Source organism: Vombatus ursinus, unplaced genomic scaffold, assembly GCF_900497805.2.
Source record: "Vombatus ursinus unplaced genomic scaffold, bare-nosed wombat genome assembly UNPS02014166.1, whole genome shotgun sequence".
Taxonomy (NCBI): domain Eukaryota; kingdom Metazoa; phylum Chordata; class Mammalia; order Diprotodontia; family Vombatidae; genus Vombatus; species Vombatus ursinus.
Window position 1 is genome coordinate 239,383 of NW_020953944.1, and position 23,299 is coordinate 262,681.

Here is a 23,299-nt window from a genome sequence, read left to right on the forward strand (position 1 = left end):
CATCCCTATAATTTGTCACCATGACACCACCTCCGCTCCCAGTGCCAGCCTTCGTGGCTGCCCCTACGAAACGATGAGGAAAACAAGGTCTTGAACTTAGCACAACAGAAATGATCACCTTTGAAAGCATCATCGGAAAAAAATTTTAAACTAAACCACTTTTTTTCCTTTATTCATATGAATGGCCTGGCCTGCGTGCGAGGCAGGAAGGCAGCAGCTGCCGTCCAATTCCTCCCCCTCCCTGCTTCCTACCAAAAGACACTCGCTCTGCTCTGACCACAAAATGTGTGCTTTCCTTTGCTGGGTGGGGATCCCACCCAGCAACAAAACCAAACATTGGATCTGAGCTGAGGAGGCGGGGTCGTCGGGAACAGCCTCGCTTCCACCCAGCCTCTCTGGGAGGGGAACAGATACGGTCCAGCCATGCATGTCCAGCAGTGTCCCCAGATCCACCACTAAATTCCCAAGGAAAGGCCCATGGGCACCTGAGGGCCCCGGGAGCCTCCCCTACCCCAGGCCAGGCCGTCGTGATGAGGTTATGATCGGCCTGCATTTCTCCAGCTCTTGCAAGCTGGCCAAGGTCTCTTCTTTCAACCACCTAGAGAGATGAGTAAGGAATTCCCTCTGCCACGCCCCCGGTGCCCGGGGTCCCTGCAGAGCGTGCCGTCCAAGGTGACACATCCCAGCTCCTACACACTCTAATTTAAAGGAAAGAGTCCACGCTCAGCCAAAATGTGCCCTTACGCACGGCTTATGGGAAAGCAACACAAAATCTTGGGAGGAAGCACGACATGGTAGAAAGAGAACGGGAAGAGCCTGGGGCCGGAATCAGCATCCCACCTCTGAGGCACACGGCCCGCGGGAGGTGGCCGGGTGGGCTCGGAACACAATCTCACCTCCACCTTCAAGCGCTCCCCTGGTTCAGACTCGAGACAACCTCTCACTACAAGGTGCCTGAAGTCTTTGAGGGCAGGGACTGTTTGTTAGGAGGCGGGGTGATATAGCGGCTAATCTTGGAATCAAGAAGACCAGGGAACCTACCAGCTGTGTGACCCTGGGCAAGTCATGTAACTGCTGTCTGCCTCAGTTTCCCCATCTGTAAAATGGGGATAATAATAGCACCTACCTCCCAGGGTTGGTATGAGGATCAAATGAGACAGTGTTTACGCAGAGCTTAGCCCAGTGCCTGGCACACAGTAGGTACTATACCAATGGCAGCTATTCTCAGCAACTCATAATCCTAGAGTTGCCTCGGGTCACATAGCTAGTGTGTATCAGAGGCTGGATTTGAACCCAGGTCTTCTTGGCTTTGAGGCTCTCTATCCATTATGTCACACTGTCTCTCAATATATGTCACACAATATAGAGGGAAAGGGATAATCATTTTATAAAGTTCCTACTTCGTGCCAGGCACTGTGTGAAGTGCTTTACAAATATTACTTCAATTGAGCTGCCAAACAACCCTGCAAGGTAAGTGCTATTATCATCATCCTTATTTTGTAGCTGAGGAAACTGAGGCAAATAGAGGTTAAGTGACTTGCCCAGCACCTAGGAGCTACTGAGCTCTGAGGTCAGATTTGAACTCAGGTCCTTCTGACTCTGGCCCAGCACTTTATCCTCTGCCCCATCAGCAAGTGGAGGCCATTCACGATGGCACCCAGGCTCGCCTTTGGAGGGAGCTGGAGGTGAGGAGACAAAGCATTCTGGGCGCGTGAGACAGCGTGGGCAAAGTCAAGGAGCTTGGCACACCACAGCTGTCTATGGGGAAGAGCACGCGGGCTGGTTCATCAGCACCTTGGAGCGCCGAAAGGCTCAGACGAGGCAGAATTGGCCCAGAAAAGGAGCCTGGGGTTAGACTGTGAAGAACATTCGGTGCCAGAAAGAAGAGTCTATCCTCCAGCCAGTGAGACTTCTTCAGCCACGATGAGACTTCCACTTTAGGGAACATGGGTTCGGAAGCTGCGAAGGGGATGGGTGGGCCGGGGCGAGCCTGGAGGGAGGAGGACTGCCCGACAGACCATTGCCGTGGTTCAGTTTCCCTACAAGACCAGAGAGGGCAAGTTTGAAATTTGCCATCTCCTTTGTCCAACAGGAAAGTCGGGAGCTCGGGAACCATTTCACAGGCTGCCCAGCCGCCATCTCTAAAGCCAGAGTCACCGGCTCCACTCACTCACCACACCATCTGTTTCCTCTCCTAGTCAGCATGTGCTCTTGTTCTCTCTGTCCCCTCTTGTCCCCTCTTGCCCCCTACTCTTCTCTCTCTCTCTCTCTCTCTCTCTGTCTCTTTGTCTCTCTGTCTCTGTCTCTCTCTCTCTCTCTCTCTCTGGTCATCCAGCTGAGATTTTATCCACATCCCAGTTGGGAATCTGTGGGCTGTCATCTAATCACCAAATTGAACCTTCCAAACCAGTAGCTCCTGAATTAAAACTCTCTGTAGAAGATTGAATGCACACAGAGACAGGACCTGAAGTCCTCTCGGCAGCAAGAGAAGCCGTTGGCAGACTCAGGAAGGCCCCTTCCCCTCGGCCACCTCCTTCCTGCCCCCCAAACCCGGCTGTCCTGTCCTCAGTCTCCCTCACAGCGTGACCAACCCGCCTTTCTGCCCAGGGATACTGGCCCTCGGGGTGAGTGGGGATATCCACACACACACACAAACATGCACACGCCCCGGAGCCATGAGAGGCTGGGTCCAAGTCTCTCCCCTCCCATAGGTCCTGGCCTTCTAACTTCTCAGGGCTCTGGGCAAGGCTCTCAGGCTACGGACCGGTCTCTTCCCTTATGCTAATGGAATCCCAAGTGCCGCCCCTATGCTGGGCTGCCTGTGGACAGGATGGACTAAGGAATGAAGGATATTGGGGGGGGGGGGAGTGTTTGTTTTTAGTTAGGGACTGCTTTATTCTTGGTATTTACTGATTAGTATTTCCTACCTCCTGAGAGCCAGCCTGGAGCAGGGAATGAAGAGCTGGCCTCAGAGTCAGTGAGAGATGAGACCCAGTCCTGTCCCTGACATAGACAGGCCGGGGAGGGAGGAGGGGGGGGAGTCCTTTAATATCTCAGCCTAAGATGTGAAGGTGCAGAGAAAATGGTCATCTGCCTTGGTGGGGGGAGTTTCCTCACCCGGGAATTCCCTATACCAATGTAGCTGCAGGTCCAGTACCAACCCCCCTACTTCTATCTCAAATATCTGAAGAGTGAGGCCCAGAATTAACAGGAGAGCAGCTAGGACCCCAGATTTCTCCCTGAAATGAAGAACCATCTTTCTAATATTAATTTCTAATACTACCAATAATAACTACATCGACATTGTTGTAGGCCTATAAGTCACGGAACAGGACGATCTACAAAGAATTGAAAATAACGATCATCAGATTGTAGATTTCAAACCAGAAAGGACCTTAGAAGAGATCTCGTTCAAACCTCCCATTTTACAGATGGGAAAACTGATGCCCAGGAAGTTGAAGTGGCTTGGCCACGGTGCCAGAGATGGTAAGTTTTGGAGGTTAGATCTGAACCCAGGTCTTCCTGACTCCATTAACCACGCTGCCTCACCCTGAGGACTATGGAGAGGCGCGTGATGGTATGAGCAGGCTGAAACCTATCACAAAGGGAGAACCATGAAAACAAAGCAGAGGAAAGGAAGGCAGCAAAGAGATGTATGATTAGAAAAGAAAATGGGCTGGGTCAGATGGCGAGAGTGAAGGAGGCATGACCGGCGGGCAGCCCTGGGACACACTGGTATCTTTGTAATGTCGGAGTACGTAGGAGGGAGCCCCTGTTGCAGAGTTATAGATGGACTTCCACCTCTTAAAACCCCTTCTTTTTGTGAGAGAATAATCGTCAAGTGCTTAGCACAGTGCCTGGCACACAGGAGGCGCTGTTTTCTGCAACTCATAGTCTTGGAGTTGCCTCAAGAAATGAGAAGTTCAGTGACTTAACTAGGGTCATGTACTGGGTATGTGTCAGAGGGTGGATTCGAACCCGGGTCTTCCAGGCTTTGGGGTTCTCTATCCATTATGTCACATTGTCTCTCAAATACAAAATATAGGGGAAAGGAAAGAAGCGTTTTACATAGTTCCTACTATGTGCCAGGCACTGTGATAAGTTACAAATATTATCTCACTTGATCCTCTCAACAATCCTTCAAGATAAGGGCTATTATTATCATCCTCATTTTACAGTTGAGGAAACTGAGGCAAATACAGAGTTCAGCTCAGTTCAAATGCTCCTTCTCCATGAAATCTTTCCTAATGTTCCCAGCTGCTAGTGGCTTCCTCCAAAATATTTTACATTTATTTAGAATGTATTCTGAATATAGCACCTGTTTCAAAAGCCTCTCCCCTATGGAGACTAGATACTCACGCCTACCATTGTTTTAAGAGCCAAATGGAATGTGTGAGATTTGTAAGTTGTGGTTGGCTGTTTTTTTGAGAAAGGAAAGAGAGAATTAATAGAGATGCTTTCAGAATAACTACAGAGGAGACAGAAAGGATGAGGAAAAATTCTTTCTTGGAAGAAGTCAGAAATCACAGTGTTATTTTATGAAAAAAATAGAAAGAATTTTATAGAGTAAATCTGGAGAGAAACTGTTGAGTATTAGGATTTGAGATAAGCCAAAGACACTTCTCTGGTCATGGCAAGGAAAAAAAGCAGAGAAAACAGAGGGGAAAAAGATAGATCTTCTTTCCTGATGTACTATTTTAACTTCAGAGAAGAAAACAAAGAGAGCTCTAGATGTCAGCATGAGAGCTAACTGAATCAGTCCCTCTACCCCACTTAAACTAAACAAGATGTTGCTGCCTTTATTGGATTTCTGCGGAATCCATCAAGGCATCAGACAAGGTGCAAAGGGCCTTAATCAGCTTGGAAAGAGCAAAGACCACTGAACGAAACAAAACAACAGCTACACAAAAAGTGCATTGGTCACAGCAGGGGAGGAGGCCGGTCATGCCCGTGAGTCTTTGTATAGAACATTGAGCCCGTTCAGGACCCAAGGCCTCCAGGAGGGAGGAGTCCAGCTGAACCCCTGAGAGGGAATCTCTTGAGAAAAGAGCCTCGGCTCCTCCTCATTCCCTCGGCCAGGCGTTGACCCTATAAACTTCAGAGGGTAGGAGGATGTGGACTCCTCACCAGCACCCCAGCAGTGTCCCCAGAATGCACTGGGTGGGTGACCTCAGACTGTGCAAGGCTCCGTCCAATCAAGTGCTTGCTGTCTTCCTGATCCCCATTCCACTGCGCGCTGTCTCCCCTCTGAGAATGTAACCTCCTTGAGGGCAGGGACTGTTTCACGGCTTCTTTTTATCTCCAGGGCCCAACACGTTACTGTTGTTCACCCTTTGTTCTCCAAGAGGACCACTGACATCGCCTGTGAGTGAATTGGATTTAAGTGAGGCAGAGCCGAGCAAAGTCATCAGCCTCACTCTGCTCCGATACAGCGGCAAGACAAGGGTCAAGACGACTGGCGATGGCCCAGCACCAACACACAGCAGGCCCTCAATAAAGGCTCACCAACGAACTGATTAACACACGTCACACAGGACAGGCAGGCATGGATGAGTGGGGACCTGCGGCTCTGAAAGAAGCATCCACATTGAAGAGGTCATGGATCCATTGAGGACTTAATCTGCACGTTCAACCACTGAGAAACGGCTGAACGCGACATCAGGATATTAGAAAACTGGTCTAGAGAAAAGTGAGGGAGTTAAGCATACCAAGAATGATGGAAAGACCGACCGAGTAAGACAAAGCAAGGCTAACAAAGCAAGAAGAGCCATTCGCACACGTGGGCTCTGGCCATATTCGCTAAGAGGGACAAAATATTCTAAGTACATGAACAGAAAAGAGAATAGAAAAGGATGAGAGCAGAGAAACTGTCATCATGAATATTTTGTTAAAATTTACATATATACATGAATATGTATACATATATAAAGTTTATAAAGTATATATTTATATACACATATAAGTGCATGTATACATTTACATGAGTGCATGTATATACATATACAAAACATGGATTTACAATATTTAAGCTTAAATTTCTGGAACACCGTGTGTGTGTGTGTGTGTCTGTGTGTGTGTGTGTGTGTTTACATAGTATAGTATATATGTATGCATGCATGCATGCATGCACTTAGTCAAATGTACATAATTTTGATTTGGGATCTTATTTGGGGGAGCATATTCTGTTTGCTATTTGTTTATTTGTAGAGAGGATTACCAACTTTATAATAAAAATCATTTTTGCCCCAGTCAGGACATATTGTTCACTGACAGTGTTTTCCATGTTTCTAAATCCTGAGGCATTTCATCAGTCTTGCCTTTTCCAGCAGGGCCCAAAACTCTGGCAACATTTTTGTTTCCTCAAGATGCTAAAAAAACAAAAGGTTCCTAATGCACCGCTCCTTTTAGAAAGGCGGCTGTGAACAGAAGCCTCATTGTCCACACTGGTCAAGAAGCAGTTATCATCCTCTCCATCCTTAAAGGCTTACGCCACCCAACAACGAAAGCCTTTGAGCCTTGTTCCCTTCCTTTATGGACGGGGGCTGTCTCCCCAACTCAGGACAAGCCCCTCCTGGGTCGACTGGGGGTCTCCGGTGCAGTTCACACACAGTATTTAGAACGTACTCAAAGACACAAGCTGATAGCGCTGAATTTGCTAACTGTCCGGCCCCACCCCTACTACAGATGCTGCATGTGATTTCTGGGAGTCTCCCACATTGGGAGAGGGGCAATACGGGAACTCATTCTCTACCCAGACCCACCACGCTGCTGCTCTCCAGCCCTCTTCAGATCTGGCCACCATCTGTGCGCTCCTCCCCTCACCCCACCCTCGCTTTCCTACTCCAGCACAGAGAACAGAGATTGAATCAACATGACCCTTCCTAGAAAGGATGATCATCCTCCGGGCTCATTCCCCAGCCCCGTGACTTCCCAGGCCCGAGCTCCCCCACCTGGCCTCTACTGCCTTGTTAGAGTGTAAGCTTCCGGAGGGCAGAAACAAAGGCTTTTTGGTCTTTGTATCTCCAGTGATTCTCACAGTGTCCTGCACACAGTAAGCACTTAATAAATGCTTTTCCATTCATTCATTCATTCCAACACAGATATCCAGGCATTCCAAAAGCCCCTCCCAGGGCCAGGTGAAGACTCCATCCCAGCTCAGAGGAAGCTGCCCTGGGAGCAGTGTCACTTCTGTGCTGTGCCCCATGCCAGAAGACAGACTGAACTCAAGTTGCCATGGCACTGCCCATGGGGTGGGCAGCTTCCACACCCGAAATGGGCTGGTGGCACCAAGTGAGCAGATTCTCCAAAGGACAAAGGAAGCTTCAGGCCCAGGCCCTTTCAGGATTCTTGGCCTAGCCCCGGTTAACACCTGAATGCATCTGACCAGACACTGGACACAAGGAAAACTTGCTTCCTGCCCAGTCACTCTGAGAGAAAACCAAGCCCCATGAGGCCGAATTGTGCACTGTTGCCCCTCAAGTCTGCACATTGAAGAATGGGAGCAGGGCTGGCCTGGACAGTGCCTGGACCCCGGAGTGTGTATACCAGAAGGACGCGTGACTTCATCATGCCCTGAAGATCACACCCCATGTACAACTTAGTGGATCATCCAAGGGAGGTCTCTGAGGCCCAGAAACAAGCACCGTGGCCAGAGTAAATATCAGAGGTGGGATTAGAACCCGGGCCTGGCCAGCTCCAGCATGCCACACTGCCTCTCGAGCACTCTGCTACGGTTAAATACAGGGTACCTCAAAAGTCCTAGTGTAGCTTTACCTTTAAAGGGCACCCCACAGGCCCCGCCACAAATTACCATGGAATACTTGGCCACGATCCCGTCAGCATCTCCGTGGTAGATGTACACAGCTCCCACAAAGTCATTTTCTTTAGGTGCCCCGATGGCGACATCTGAGGAGAGAAGAAGCGTCAGGGGCGGAAAAGTGAGAACACTCCAAAGGGTGAACGCTTATTATCACTCAGCCCCTCTACACCAGAAGGGCTTGATTCTTGGAAACACAATCAGCCCACCTGACGAATTAAACATGAGCTTTTTGTGGGTATGGAGGAATTTTTGTTGTCGAGTTGTTTCAGTCACGTCTGACTCTTCATGACCCCTTTGCGGCTTTCTTGGCAGAGATATGGGAGTGGTTTGCCATTTCCTTCTCCAGCTTGTTTTACAGATGAGGAAACTGAGGCAAACAGGGTAAAGTGACGTGCCCAGGGTCATACAGCTAGTGAGTGTCTGAGGCCAGATTTGAAGGAATTTTTAATGAGCTTCAAAGAGCCCAACTGAAGCTGGGAAGAGAGCAAAGGGGTGAGGGGTTTAAAGACCCTCCGCCTTCTACTTCCTCCAAGACAGGAAAGTGAACGGCAAGTTACAGATGAGGAAACTGAGGCTGAAAAAAGGAATGTCACCTAGAGAATCATGGGCTAACAGGAACCTTCCAGGGCATCCTAAGATCATTGATTGAAAGCTAGCTTTACAGGCTGGCTATCCAGTACAACCCTCATTTTACAGAGGAGGAAACTGGGGCCCAGAGACATTTAGATAAATAACAGCACCTCCTTCCCAGGGTTGTTGTGGAGACCCAATGAGATAATGATTGTAAAGCACCTGGTACAGTGCCTGGCCCATATGTAGTAGTAGGCACTATACACATGTTAGCCATTATTATTATTATTATTTTTAAGTGACTTGCTCAAGGTCAAAGAGGTATCAAGTGGCAGAGACGAGATCCGAACCCGCAGCCCCTGACTCTGATTCTGGTGTTCTTCCTGTCTTTCAATTCAATAGAAGCCAAAATGCTGTAGTTTTGTGAAAGCCACCAGGGCCGGCAGAGCTGCTGATCTGAGCAAGAATGCCCCGTCCTAGGCCATGTTCTCTCATCCTCATTACTGAGGCCTTCATACTGAGCTCCAGAGGACACAGATCAGAGGGTGGGAGTTGTAGAGATGGAAGGAGCCTCGAGGGTCACTCACTGAGGTGAGATTTGAACCCAAGGCCCGTGATTTACCCATATCGAGTACCCTGTGTCTACCCACTGGATCATGAGCTCTCTGAGAGCAGGGCTTGCCTTCTGCCTCTCTCTCTATCCCCAGCACAGGCCAGCACATATCACACACTTAATAAACGATCACTGAACGACCACAGCGTTTGTTTGCACAAAGTTGTTCACACACTGTCTCCCCCGATAGACCGTGAACTCCTTGACAGAAGGAGCTGTCTTTAGCCTTTCTTCATATACCCACCATTTAGGACGTGCCTGGCACACAGTGTGGGCTTAATAAATGTTTACACCACTATCACGATTGTTTGTATAGAGTTGTTTGCCTGCTGTCTCCCCCTTGAGTGCTCAGGATGGTGCCTGGTACATAGTAGGTGCACAAAAAGTGCTTATCGACTGACTGACAGTGATGAGAGCAGGCATACGTGTATGCATGTCCAGATGTATGCACGGTTCCTGCTTTCAAGATCCAGCCAATACACTGAAATGAGGAATGTTGCTCACTCCAACCCAGCGTGAGAACGACACACACACAGGACCAGAGAAGTGAAGCCGGGCGTGGAGGACGAGGGGTATGAGAAGCCAGGCCACCTGGTCAACATTCCCTGGGATAAGAGGCCCAGCTGGGACAGCCAGATGTCAGCAACTGAGAACAGAGACATGAAACAAGAGGCAGAAATCACAGACTACAGGACATAAAGATCAGTAAGTGAAAGGGAAGGGAAAAAGCGAGTAACAAAACTGCACTGTCTTCCAAGTTCAGCTCTAGTCTCCAGCCTTTCCAAGGTGAATTCAGACCTCACTCCCTGAGGCAGGAGGGCCGTATTCAGATTCCATTTCTGTTCTAAATAGGAGGTTCTCCCAAGAAACACTAGACACTGCCTTTCAAGTGCGTCAGCCCCTGACCTGGGAACCCGTCGTCATCCATGTCCCCCAGCGCAGCGATGCTCTCCCCAAAGTGGGCATTGTAGACACGGTCACCATCCAGGACCAGCTGCTCCTCCAGGGCCCCCTAGGAGACAGGAAATGGGACAGGCTAAGAAAAACAGCCTGGTCAGTTACCCAAGCATACCGTCCACAGGAAACACCTGGACAGCCCCCAAGGCCGCTGCCGCCTCACCGAGAAGATCCCTTTACCTGTTCTGTCTGTTAGCCAGGGGACCCACAAGGTAAGAGACTGGGGGGCTGAGATTTCATCTGGGGACAGACCTCTGGCTTTAGGCATTCCTGCTCCAATGCAGACTAGAACCCATTTATGACTGAAGAGAGAAATCCTAAGGACTCGATTGAGGGTTAAATGACCTACATGGGGTAAGTACAGTGCCTGGTACAGAGGAAAGGAGGAGAGGAGAGATTTGAAGCACCCTAGGAATTCTAGGAGGTGGGTGTAAGGAGAAATGGCATCCTAGGCAGGGGGAGCAGCCTATGCAAAGGCCCAGAGGCAGGAATCACAAGAAGACCAACTTGGTTGGCCCAAAGAGTGTGGAAGGGAAGTAATGCGTAATAAGGCGGCTGAAAGGTAGGCTGGGGCCAGGCTGTGAAAGGCTGACAGACAAGTCTGTATCTGATGCTAATAGACAAAATGAAGGCATGAAAACTTCCTGATATAAGAAATAATATCATCACAGCTGCACTTTGGGACTATAGCAGCACTTAGCACAATGCCTGGCATATAGTATGCACCTAATAAATGTTTATTGACTGACTGATATCATATCCTCAAAGAACAGTCCACTGCCTGGCACAAAACAGGTGCTTAATTAACGTTTACTGAATTGAATTGGAGTCTCACTGGGAACACGCGCACACACGACGAGATGCACACAACATGTAGATAATGAATCCAGAGGAGCGGTGGGAGGGCAGGCGTGCACCCACTGGACCCAGGTCAATCGCTATTACTACTCTTACGGCGTCACCCATCACTCGTCTCCATCCCGCCTCCCTGCTCCGCCAGGCCCCCGACTCACATTTCCTCTGTTGATGTAGACGGTGACTTGACCCTCATCCCTGACCTCAGAGAACATGGGCGCGCCGACCAGCAGGTCCGAGAGGCCGTCCGCATTCAGGTCAACTGCACATAAGGAGGAGCCAAAGTAAGAGCCCATCTGTAACCAAGGCGAGTCACAACAGAGCATTCAGTAGGTGCCGCACACAGGGAAAGCGCGCACGCACTTTAGACCCCTAGAGGACAAGCTCCCGGGGACCGGGGACGGGACTGGGGCTGCATGAGTGGAGTCCGATAAGGGTTCTTCCCCGAGGGCCCGTAGACTTGTGGGGCTTAATAATATCTCGATAACTACCAAGCAATACTATCAGTGCCTTTGTAACGGTGTCTATTTTACTTTACACATTTAAGAGCATGACTCTGAGAAGGAATCCGTACGCTTCACCAGACTGACTGCCCAGGAGGGCCAGGACACAAAAACCAATAAAAAGCCCGGCTCGGAAGCGGAGAAATGAGCCACACCTCCCCTCGACTGGTTGCTCAGGGAAGGCGAGGCCGGCCTCATCTTGCGTCAAGGGCTCACACACCTAGAACTGTAAGGGGACTTGGAAATCATCAAGGTCCGTCCCCTCATTTTACAGGTAAGGAAACTGAGGCCCAGAGAGGAAAAGCAACTTGCCCAAGGTCACAAAACTAGTATCATAGGGTCATAGATGTAGAGTAAGAGATCTCAGATAACATCTAGTCCCACACCCTCACGGCAGCAGGGCGATGACAGGAAGAGCTGGGTTCAGATCCCACCTCTGATACTTATTTCCTGGGAGGCCAAAGGCAAGTCACTTAAACTTTCTAAGCCTCGGTTTCCTCATCTACGAAATAGGCAAAATAATACTGATAATAGGGTAGTTATGAGGTTCAAATGGCAGAATATACTAACAAAACATGGGAGGAAGAAATAGAAAAAAAAAAACTCCACCAAAAAAACTATAAAATAGACAAAGTATCTTAGAGTCAACCTGACAAGACACATGATATATCAGGGATAAGAAGAACTTAACCAGCTTTAAAGTACTCCATCAATCCTTCCTATTTTATAGATGAGTACACTGAGGCCCAAAGGGCCTCAAGTAATGACTTGCCCAAGGCCACACAGCTAATAAAAACATAGATATAAAACTACAAGGGATAACAGAAACCATCTGCTCCACCCCCCCCCCATTACTTACTGATGAAGAAACTGAGACCCAGTCAGATTAATGGACTTGCCCAACATTACATAGCTAAAAATGTCAGAGGCAGGATTTAAACCTAGGTCTTCTAACTTCCAGTGCTTAGGTCGGTATCTGGCACACAGTAGGTACTTAATAAATGCTTCTGACTTGACTCAAGTCCAAAACCAGCAGTGGAAAAAGTGCCTTTGCTGTGCCTTCTCACACAGGAAAGACTAACAGCGATTTTTAGAAACTTAATGAACCTGAGACTAGAACTAAATATCTCCAAGGGCCTTCACTGGAGGCGTACCATAGCACAGGAAAGAGCTCCTCTAGGGAACAGACTTCTAAAAATGCTTGCTAAGGTTGCAAGTGCAGTCAATAACCATAATAAATGTGCCTCATTTATCAAAAAATCAAGACTATAAATTTGTCAGGGCCAAGGCAACTGGGAAAACGAACACTCACAAGACACAGCCGGCCCGGGAGAGACATGCTATGCTATGCTAGGAAGCAACCGAACTCACTCCCTCCATCATTCAAGCCCATGAAAAAGCAGGCTGCAAATGTGTGAGCTCATGGGAGAAAAAAGGCTGCAGCCCACGAGACTGTTCTCCAAGGAGGGCACAGGCCAGGCCGAGAATTCGGGTTTTTTTCCACTTGGAATATAAACCAACATCCATTATATTAAAACAGAAATAAATTATTCCCAGGACACATAAAATTCAAATGCTTTTTATTTTAAGTTGATAAACATAAACACCTCCCTTCGTATTTTTAGTCTGTTTGACAGAATCACAGGCTCTCAAAGCCAGAAGGGACCTCATGAGGTTACCGAACCCAACCTCCCTCATTTTACAGATGAGGAAACTGAGGTGCAGAGAGTGAACACCAAAAGTGGTGTTTGAACCCAGGGCCACTGACCCCAGAGCCAGTACTCTTTCTAATACGCCAACTGACTCTTGTACTTGAATAAGAATCCCTTGACAAGACAGCCAACGTAACAGGCTTCCGCTTCAATATTTCCAGTGGTGAGCTCCCTGCCACTCAAGGTGTCCATCCCATCACTCTCTGGGACAGCTCGACCTCTCAGTATCGCATCATTATAAGATCATAAACCTCGAGCTAGCAGAGACCCCAGAAATCAATCTGGTCCAGTCCCCTCATCTTAGGAAGCTTTTCCTTATCTCAAGATGAAATCTGCCTCCCTACAACTTCTATCCACTATTCTAAGGTCAAGAAAAACAAGTCGAATCTCTCTCTCCACATGAAAACATTCCACATTTTCATAATTCGATATTTCAGATACTCAAAGACAGCAATCATGTCACCCTGGAGTTTTCTCAAGCTAAGCATCCCAAGTTCCTGCAACCAGTCCTCATGAGGCATGGTGCCCAGACCTCTAACTACCCGCGTAATCTTCTCCTGAGCCTATTCCGAACCCACACTTTGCCAATTTTGTTTCTAAAATGTGGTGCCCACAAGAGAACACAATACCTTGAATGTGGTCTGAGGAGGACAGAGGACAGCAAGACCGTCACCCCCCTTTCTGGACAAATGCTTCCTGGGACATAAAGCCTAAGCTTGCATCAGCACTGTAGGCCACAACAGCATGCTTCCAACCCATACTGAGCATGGAGTCTGCTAACACTCCCAAATACACTCTTGTCTAACTATGGCTCTCCCGTTTTATAATTGTACAGCTGATTTTCTGAAGTGAACTGCCCTCTATCCAGTTTTTTCAGCTCTTTTTTATGTGCTATCTTCTACCTTCCCTGAGGGGCAGAGACTGTCTTTCTATTTGCTTGCAGCTCTATGCCCAGTACAATGCTTGTCACACTGTAAGCACTTAGTAAATGCTTATTGATTTATTGATGACTTTGGCAGGGAGCCAGCCTTGGAGTCAGGAAGACCAGCCTCTGATGAATGCTGGCTGTGTGACCCTAGCTCTAGGAAACCCTCCAACCCTAGAAGTTACAGGGAATTGCCAACCTGTGTTGGTAAAGGGAGCTTCCTCCTGCATGAATGAAATCACAGGTCTGGTCCCTACCCCTCAATGTCCTCCATTTGTCCCAGTTCCATTTCTTCTTCTTAAACTTGGCCAGTCTGTCAATGATCACTGCTTCCCTTTCCAAACGCCGACATACCATCCCTTTATTGACATGCTCCAGGGTAGACCTTGAAGAGTCAAAGGCTGATGCATAATTTTGAAAATCTGAACCCTTGCCCATATCTGGTCCTAGAGACTCTCTCTTTCTCCACAATCTTTCAAAAAACAGCAGCAGCAGCTCAACATGCATATGTGACCCTGCCACCACTCTGGTACAGGCCCCCATTACCTCACACTTTCATAATTGCAATAGCTTTGGGGGTGGGAAGGTGTCTGCCTGCCTCATCTCTCCCACTCCACTCCATCCTCCATTCATCCGCTTAAGTGATTTTCCTAAAGCGCAGATCTGACCATGTCACTCCCCTACTCAAGAAACTCTGGTGGCTTCCTATCACCTCCAGGATCAAATACAAAATCCTCTGTTTGGCTTTTAAAGCCCTCATTACCTGGCCCTCCGCCGGCCTTCTCAATCTTCTCACACCCTACTCATCCCATCTACTCTGTGATCCAGTGACACTGAGTTCCTTACTGCTCCTCATGCAAGACGGTGCAAGACTTTTCCCTGGCTCTTCTCCACACCTGGGATGCACTCTCTATGCATCTTGGCCTCCTGGCTTCCCTGGCCCCCTCTCCCTTCTGCCTCCTCCACAGAAACCATGTTTTCCCTTTCTTTGTGCATGCTCCCTTTCTTGGCACAGCACCTGGCACATAGTAGGTGCTTAATAAACGCTTGATGACAATTTGACTTTCATTGCCCTAGGATGTGATTCATCTAATGGGGCCTGGTGACTGGGCTGCATTTCAAAGGCTCTCTGGGCATTGGTGGCTAAGTTCATTTAAATGCCATAGACAGTTGTAAGAGGCCAACTCCAGTCCACCGCCAGCAGCTGAATCCAGGCCCAGGAAGGCCTGGGTACCAAGCAGCCCAGATTTCCTTCCCCCACCTGACATCAAGGCTGCCTCCCTCCCCTCCCATCTCACCCCGAGTGAGGGCTTAGCAGAGGTGTGGAAAAGAGAAATTGAGGGAATGGCCGAGGAGTCAACGGGCAACTTCCCCCCCGACCATCTTCTCCAGTCCCCTTTTGGAGGTCTCTGAGGAGGCAGCACCACCTGGTGAACCAGCCCTGGGTGACCAAAGTAAGCCAGCAGAGGCCAAGACAACCAGCATTTGTTAAGCAAGTACTATGAGTAGAACATAGAGCATAGGGCAAAAAGCAAAGTGTGAATGAAGCTGCTGGGCGGTACAGTGGATCGAGGGTTAGACATGGAGTCAAGAAGACCCGAGTTCAAACCTTGCCTCCTGACCAGACACGCTTTGTAACCCTGGACAAGTCACTTACCCTCTCTTAGCCTCAGTTTCCTCATCTGTAAAATGGGGATACTAACAGCTTTGCAAACTTTAAAGCACTATATAAAAGCTAATTATCAAAGGGACAATTCCTGCCCCAAAGGAGCTCATGGCCACTGAGACCTGAGTCCATACATAGTGATGCTATGTAACATGGTGTGATAGCTAGAAAATTAGAAGAGATGTAAAGAGAACCCTACCAGGAGAACGAAACAACCGTATTCTCTGGCTCGTCCCCAAGGGAACCACTTCTTTGATTCCAATAGACCATTTAACTTGGCATCTTCCTAACAGCCCAATCAGAAATTCTAACACGGAAGTTTCCTAGCTAAGTTCTGGTGTGCAAATACTTAGAATACTTGGTTAATTCGATCAAAGGCAATCCACAAGATCCACCTTGCTAGTCAGGGCATAACCAACCATGCTCTGACCCCCATCTCCAGTGAGACACGGTGTGGTCCAGGGGAAAGATCCCTCCCTGGGTAGGTTGGGGCAAGTCACTCGACCACTCCATGGCTCGGTTTCCTTATCTATAAATTGGCCAGAAGTGCTGTATTAGATGACCTTGGAGATCTATTCTGGCTCTAAATCTGTGATCCCAGGATCTTACGTGAGGAACACAGATCAATTACGGACAGAAGAAAAAGCAACGCGTGGGAGAGGGGAGGAGCAAAGCTATCTTCGATAGCAAATGACCAGTGATGGAGAATAACCCAAGATCAAAGGCAGGGGAGGAACGTCAGCAAGCAGAAGGAGGGAAGGAGGGACCTCGGGGCCATCTCGTCTTACTTGTGCCTACACGAGAATCCCCCAAACAAGAGATCATCCAGCCCCTGACTGAAGACCTCCTGTGACACGACAGGGAACTCATCCCCTCTCCAGGCAGCCCTAATTGTTAGGAAGGTTTTCTGAAAGTCAAGCCTAAATCTGCCTCTCCGCACCTCTCCCCACTTCCCTACAGAAATCCTGGTTCTGCCCTCCCTCGGAGGCCGAGCAGAATAGGGCAAATCCCTTCTGCTCCAGTCAGCCTTTCAAGGACTCCATGGAGCTACCATGGCCCTCGGGAGCTTTCTCCAGGCTAAACACAATGAGGAAGTGAGAGTGGAATGGATGGCAGAGGGAGGAAATACCAGTCCAAAACCCCACCTAAGCAAAGGTAAACGAGGCCCACAGCTCCAACAAGAAAGGTGCAGCGAAGCTAAGCGGCCTTCTGTCTGTTTGCTGGCCCGGCCAACGGCACGCCAAAGAGCAGCCCATCACTCCTTCTTCCTTCTGCACGTGTGACCGGGAACCCCTCAGGGAGAGAAGGTCTCCATGAACACTTCAAGAACGCTTAGGGCGACCTCAGCAGAAAAGCCCAGGCAGGTTCCCACCCACTCCCAGGGCCTTCCTTCGCTTCCCCTTCAGACTCCCCATGAATCATCTCCAGACAAGGAGACGGGAGCAGGTGGGAGGAAAAGGGAGCACGGGAGCGTGGGAAGGCTGGCCAGGAGGGGCTGGCGGGCTTCCTGGCCCAAGGGAAAGAGGAACACTCGGAAAATTGCAAACTTTTCAACCAGAAGCCTCCTCCTCATTCAGCCATAGCCTCCTTTGGCTTTCTGACCCAAGTGTGGCTTAAAGAGAGGGGTTTAAGTCCATCTCTGACACCCCACCCACCAATCGTTACCCCAGAGACCCTGACACACTCAGGCCACCCTGGAACGTGCCATCAGCCTTCAACTGCAAACACAGAGAGGGGAGTAGAATGATGAAAGCTGCTCCCGCCTCCAAGGACATTTGTGTGGACTCTCGGCTGACTTGGCTTTTGGCCCATCTAGTCTCTCTAGCTTTCCTCTAGCGCTCTCGACTTATGTAGGGCAATTGATTCAGACAACAAGCACGTAGTAAGCACCTACTGTGTGTCATGCACTGTGGAAGCCCTGGGGATGCAAAGAAAGGCAAGGCAAGACCTGCCCTCCAAGCACTCACAATCGAACTGGGGAGAAAACCTGCCAACAACTATGTGCAAACAAGACAGAGCAGGATTAGCCAGAGATGATAGACAATCAATCAGCCGATTTATTAAGCTCCTACTGTGTGCCACACACTAAGATAAAAGGGAATAGAGAGAAGGCACTAGAATGACCACGAACTTTATAAAATAGCCATGAAGGACCTCAGGAATTCATGGGTCACACAAGTTCCTCCAACTTGTAAAAGGTCTCGTATGAGCAAGAAATGTTACTGTATAAGCTCCTTCCACCCCTTCATTTTACAGTCAAGGAAACTGAGGCCCAGGGAGGCTAACTGATTGGTCCAAGATCAATAAGTGATACACAATTAAGGCAGGATTTGAACTAAGGTCCTTCGACTAAAGCCAGGGCTCTTTCCAACATACCACAAGTTTTCTAACCTTTAAAATTATTCAAAAGCATTTTTTTTAAATGTCAGCTTCCTAAGACAGGCAATGTAGTATGGTGGAGTAAGCACCATACGCAGAGTCAAAAAAGCCTGAGTTCAAACCCCTCTTTGGGTACTGACCAGCTGTGTGGTCCTGGGCAAGTCATTTACTCTGTTTGCCTCAGTGTCCTCATCTGTAAAATGAGGGGATTGAACTCAAGGACCTAAAGGTCCCTTCCATGTCTAAATTTCTAACCTATGATCCCACCTGCCCCTCTCAAATCCATCAGCAATCAACAAGCATTTCTTCAGCCCCTGCTTACCTTCTTGCCAGATGCCTGAAAGATCTTAATTAAGGAGCCTGATCTTCGGTCAGCTCTGAAAATGTAAACCTGCGAGGGGAATAAAAGAACACGTGGCAATCAGCTCAGTGTGGATCATGACGGGACAGTGAGCCGCCCAGAGGTCCAGGATGTCAGACACTGTAGCCAGCACACAGCCAGGCTCTCCACTATGGCCTGCCAGGGTGGAGAAGGGGCCTGCTTTACCTGCTGCTGAGAACAAATGCTCTCAGGCCGGAATGATTTCTGGGGTCCCCGGTGTTTGAAGTTGGGCCACAAGATAAGAAGAAGGGGACCAGAAAACTAGAGATAATTTGGGGATATGGGCAAGTGGCTACAGCTGTGATTGTGGGAGTCCCTAGAGAGTCCCCCAATGACCCCTTTTGGGGTTCCCCAGTGGGTAGTATGCCCAACTTTCACCATCACTCCCCAGAAATTGCTTTGTATTTCTCAAGCACAAATTCTGTATTTTCCTCACTGTGTATGAGCCATTTCTCCCCCCCCATTCGCCCACCACCCAGAGGAGTGTAAGCTCCCTGAGGGCTGGACCCAGCCCAGAGGCTGATGCCTAAGAAGACCTAGCAAATACATGTTGAATGAATGAATGAATGAATGAATGAATGAATGAATATTCCCATGAGTTAACTGGGCTCTCTCACTATGAACACACTGCCACAACTCAGGAAAACATCCCAAAAGACTCTGGATGCAATTATCTGTATCCCTGTCATCCCTGGCCCTTGAAGAATGTAAGCTCTTGGAAGGCAGGGCCGGTCTCATTTTTGTCATACACCCAGCATAAAGCCTGGCATACAGTAGGTGCTCGATAAATGCTTGTCAAACTAAACTGCATTCCTAGACAACTCCAGGGCCCCACATGGAAAGCACCCAAGCACTGCAGCTATGGTTAGACAGCCCTGAATGCTGTTCCTTCGATATCCACACAGATCCTGAGAAAGTCACTGGACAGTATACGCACACCCCCTCACACTGGCCTTAGCACTCTAGAGAGGCCTGGGAGCTTCAGGGCTACTGACCCTGATTAAAACACTAGCAAGGTTCATTCTCAGAGGTAGCCGGGGCTAAATCTCACGCTCTTCCCCACCCATCACCCAGGTTTGTGCACAGACCCAAAACGTCAGGCAGTATGCTGCAGTGGACGGAGCATTACATTCAGGTCAGGGGACCCGGGTTCAAATCCTGCTGCTGCTACTTACTACCCGTGTGACCTTAGGCAAATCACTAGGCCCCAGTGTCCTCATCTACAAAATGAAGCAGTTAGACTAAATTGCCTGAGGTCCCTTCCAGGTCCAGATCTGCCATCTACACCTTATGTCGGCCCCAGTTTCCTCATCTGCAAAATGAAAGACGTCACGCTAGAAGACCGCTCAGGTTCCTCAGACTCTAAGGCCTTCATTCCAGAAGCCCAGCCAGTTTCTAAGAACAGAGACACGGCATTCTACCCAGGCCCCCAGACCAGGCTCAACGGAGCCTCGGACATGAGTCATAAGGTCAGTCACCATCTGAATGGCTTGAAACCATTTCAATATGGCAGACCCACCCATGGCTTGTGGTCCAGTGGCATAGCCATGGAGGCCACCTCTGTATAAAAGAAGACGACCAGATTGGAGTACCCCTCTTTACTGTTCCACAGGCCCCCACCTTTCCGATGCCTTCATCCTGAGGTGCTCCCCCTACCACTTCAGTGGAGGACGGCTGCACAAAATGACCGGCGGTCACCGCGTATCCTGAGATAAAACAAAATTGAGAGGGAAGGGGAAGGAGGAAAAATCAGTCCAAACATTTCCAAAGCAGCCCCCTCATTCTCTGAGCCTGAACCCCCAGCAGCAAACCAAGGTAACCGAGCCACTGAAATGCCATGAATTCATGGAAGCAGGCAGGGATGGAGAATCTGTGACAGCACGAGGGAAGACTTCTGAGTGGTAGACAGGGAGAGTCGAAATAAAACGTGTCTCTAAAGGACTGACGCTCCAAGTGTGGAAGAAAGACAGGCCCTGAGATGTGCCTGAGAACAAGGCACAGACTGGGTAAAAGAGGGGGAAGATGCCCGTCTCTGGCCTAAGCATTTCATCCTTTCTGTCAATTTTCAGATAGGTTGGATATTGTTTCTGGCCTGCAAAAATTGGCCTAGTTCAGCCAATTTTCGACAAATCCTAATTCCATCTGAAGGTTCCTATCCATCTCCCCCAACTTCTTTATCATGACACCCTCTTACACATTCTGTGTTCTAAGCAAATGGACTTCCTTGTCATTGTCCAATCAACCTCCCACCTCCATGCGTTTGCATAGGCTGTACCCCAGGCCTGGAATATTCTCTAGACTGTAAGCATCTCGAGGGTAAAGACTGTCTTTTACCTTTCTTTGTGTTCCCAACATTTAGCACAAAGCCTGGCACATAGCAGGTGCTTAATAAATGCTTATTGGTCGACTCCTCAACTCTGCCTCTTGGAAACTCTAACTTCCCTCCAACAAAAGGCCTTTCCTGATGTCAACAATTATCAGCATTTCCTCCTCAGACAGAATTACCTTATATTTACTTTAGGTATACAGTTACCCCTTCCTTGTACACAGGCCAGTCTGGAAAATCCCCATAAAATTTTTTGGCCCTCCCTTTGGAAGAAGTCTGAATTATTTTGGTATTAAAAGATAAAATATGTTGATATTATATAATACTATACATATATTTTATGCATTTCTAAGTTTCTAAACTTTTTCTATGTCAGCTGCTGGCCTTTGCATATCATCTCTGGTTTCCTCAAAACTCCCAAAAAATTCCATTTAATTTCTAATGCCGACCCTCACCTCAATATATCGAAACGTGATGGGGAAAGTTACAATGTGGAAAGGCTAACTGTACTTGCTACGATCTATTTGCTTGACCAGTGTCTGACACATAGTCTTCCCTTAATAAATGTTTATTGACTGACTGACTGGTACTTGCATCCATTACGATTTACATATTGGTGATTTACATGCATGTTATTTCGTTTGCATATCGGTGATTTGCATGCATGTTGTTTTGTTTGCATACTGAATATTTGCATACATGTTTTATTTGCATACCAGTGATTTGCATGCATGTTATTTTGTTTGAGTACTGGAGGTTTGCATACATGTTATTTCCTCCCAGTAAAATGTGACTTCTCTGAGCAAAGAATGTTTCTGATCTTGTCTTTGGATACCCAGTGTCTGGCACATAGTAGGTATTTAATAAATGCTTGTTGAATTGACTTGGACATTTGGAAGAGTGAGTATAAGTAGTCTGAGAATCAGCTGTAACTTTGAGCTTATATTTTCCCATTCTTATCTTAACACAGATTTCTTTCAAAGTTCTTTTTGAACACGTGTGTTATCCATAATAACAAAGGATGATAGTAAGAACTTAGCTAATCATTAGGAAACCTCTCTCTGCTGTTAAATTTATCTGAATCAACAAAATGTGAGTCACTTGGCCAAAAACTTCGCTGTCAAATGATAGGCCGGATGGTGATGAGGCCTCCGGCCGCCTTCAGACAACAGCCGGACCCTGCTGCTGGGACCGTCCTTGAATAAAAGGCAGGGAAGAATAGGATGAAAAGACCTTCCCAAGACTGACAGTGCTGGGTCACAGCCAAGATTTCTGCTTCTCCTTCCCTGACTCAAATCTCAGCATCAGACTGGCAATGGGTTTCCTCCAATGACCAAGCCAATAGCACATAGGATAATGGAGGCGCCCCAATCATTGCCCACCTTCTTCTAAGAAGAAATCTGAGGCATCCCATGTGAGACATGAGGACGGGGCACTGCCACGCTACCCGAAGGCTCTCTGCTCCAGCAGAGGAAGCACCCCCGCCTGGCCAGAGGGCAGGGAGCATTGGCCTTCACTGTCTTTCAAAGGAAACAATATTTTTTAAATGTTTGATCAAAACAGAGAAAAGCACTCTCCCATTAAAAGCCACCAACAGTCCTGTTAAGGGCCAGGGCCACCTCTGATGAACTTGTCGTAAATGGAGCTTTCTAATTCGCTGCTGAAAGATGATGAAAGAACAGAAGCCTGTAATTCCAGCAGCGTGTGTGTGTGTGTGTGTATGTGTGTGTGTTTATATGTCCCCGCGTGCACAGACACTCAGCCCATCATCATATTGAGTGGCACCTGCTGGCTCCTTTTTCATTTAGGAAGATTAAAAGGTTTGGGAAAATAAGGGAAGTCCATGATAAGCAGCCCTAATTACAGCTTAGCATCAAGCTCACTGTCCATCAGGACAGCTTTTACCTCTTAACGTGGCTATTTCCAACCGTCTTAAAGGGTTTCCTTTGAAACCCAAATAGATGCCTGGTGGAAAGTAGGAGGGATGCTGCCACATTATTTTTAGCAGAGAACACTTGCTGCATTTGACCATAAATATAGAATGACCTCAGCTTGGAGCTCTGGCCCCCTGAGAAGTCTGCCCCTCCCAGCACCCCCTGCACACCCAGCTTTCTCTCTCTTTCCACTGTGCCCAAACAAGCACGGTCACTCACTGACTGCCTGGACTATTGCAAAAACCTTGTAATGGTTCTCACTGCTACACTTTTCCCTTTCCAAGTGAATCTTTAGACCACTCCCCAAATAATCTGTCTTATGCAGAGATCTGGACACATCATTACTCTACTCAACCACCTTCAATAGCTCCCTAGCAGCCCGCCAAAAAAGAAAAAAAAGTTCATACTCCTCTGCCTGGCATTTAAGGCCCTCCGCAGCCTGGCGGTATCCTATCTGTCCAGTCTGAGCCCATACTACATCCCTCCGTGCTTGCTACAGCCCAGCTAAACTGGACCACTCTGTATCTCTTAAACACACCCTGTAGTCTGATGACTCAGTTGCCTTTGCTATCCTCTGGACTAGAATGTCCTCACTGCCCAACTCTTTGTCTGTTGAATTCCTATTTATCCTTCAAAGTCCATCTCAAAACCTAGAGAA

At 48.3% G+C, this 23,299-nt stretch overlaps 1 protein-coding gene across 1 annotated transcript in view; it reads right to left on the bottom strand.

Moving 5' to 3' along the window:
* Positions 1-23,299, bottom strand: part of ITGA9 (integrin subunit alpha 9) — a 308,486-nt gene that overhangs the window by 235,608 nt on the left and 49,579 nt on the right. The window contains exons 7-11 of the mRNA XM_027859352.1: positions 20,002-20,087; positions 18,322-18,390; positions 10,973-11,110; positions 9,909-10,014; positions 7,811-7,905 (exon numbers count right to left, since the gene is read on the bottom strand). Coding sequence (XP_027715153.1) covers positions 7,811-7,905; positions 9,909-10,014; positions 10,973-11,110; positions 18,322-18,390; positions 20,002-20,087 — 494 coding nt within the window. The remainder of the gene's footprint in view (positions 1-7,810; positions 7,906-9,908; positions 10,015-10,972; positions 11,111-18,321; positions 18,391-20,001; positions 20,088-23,299) is intronic.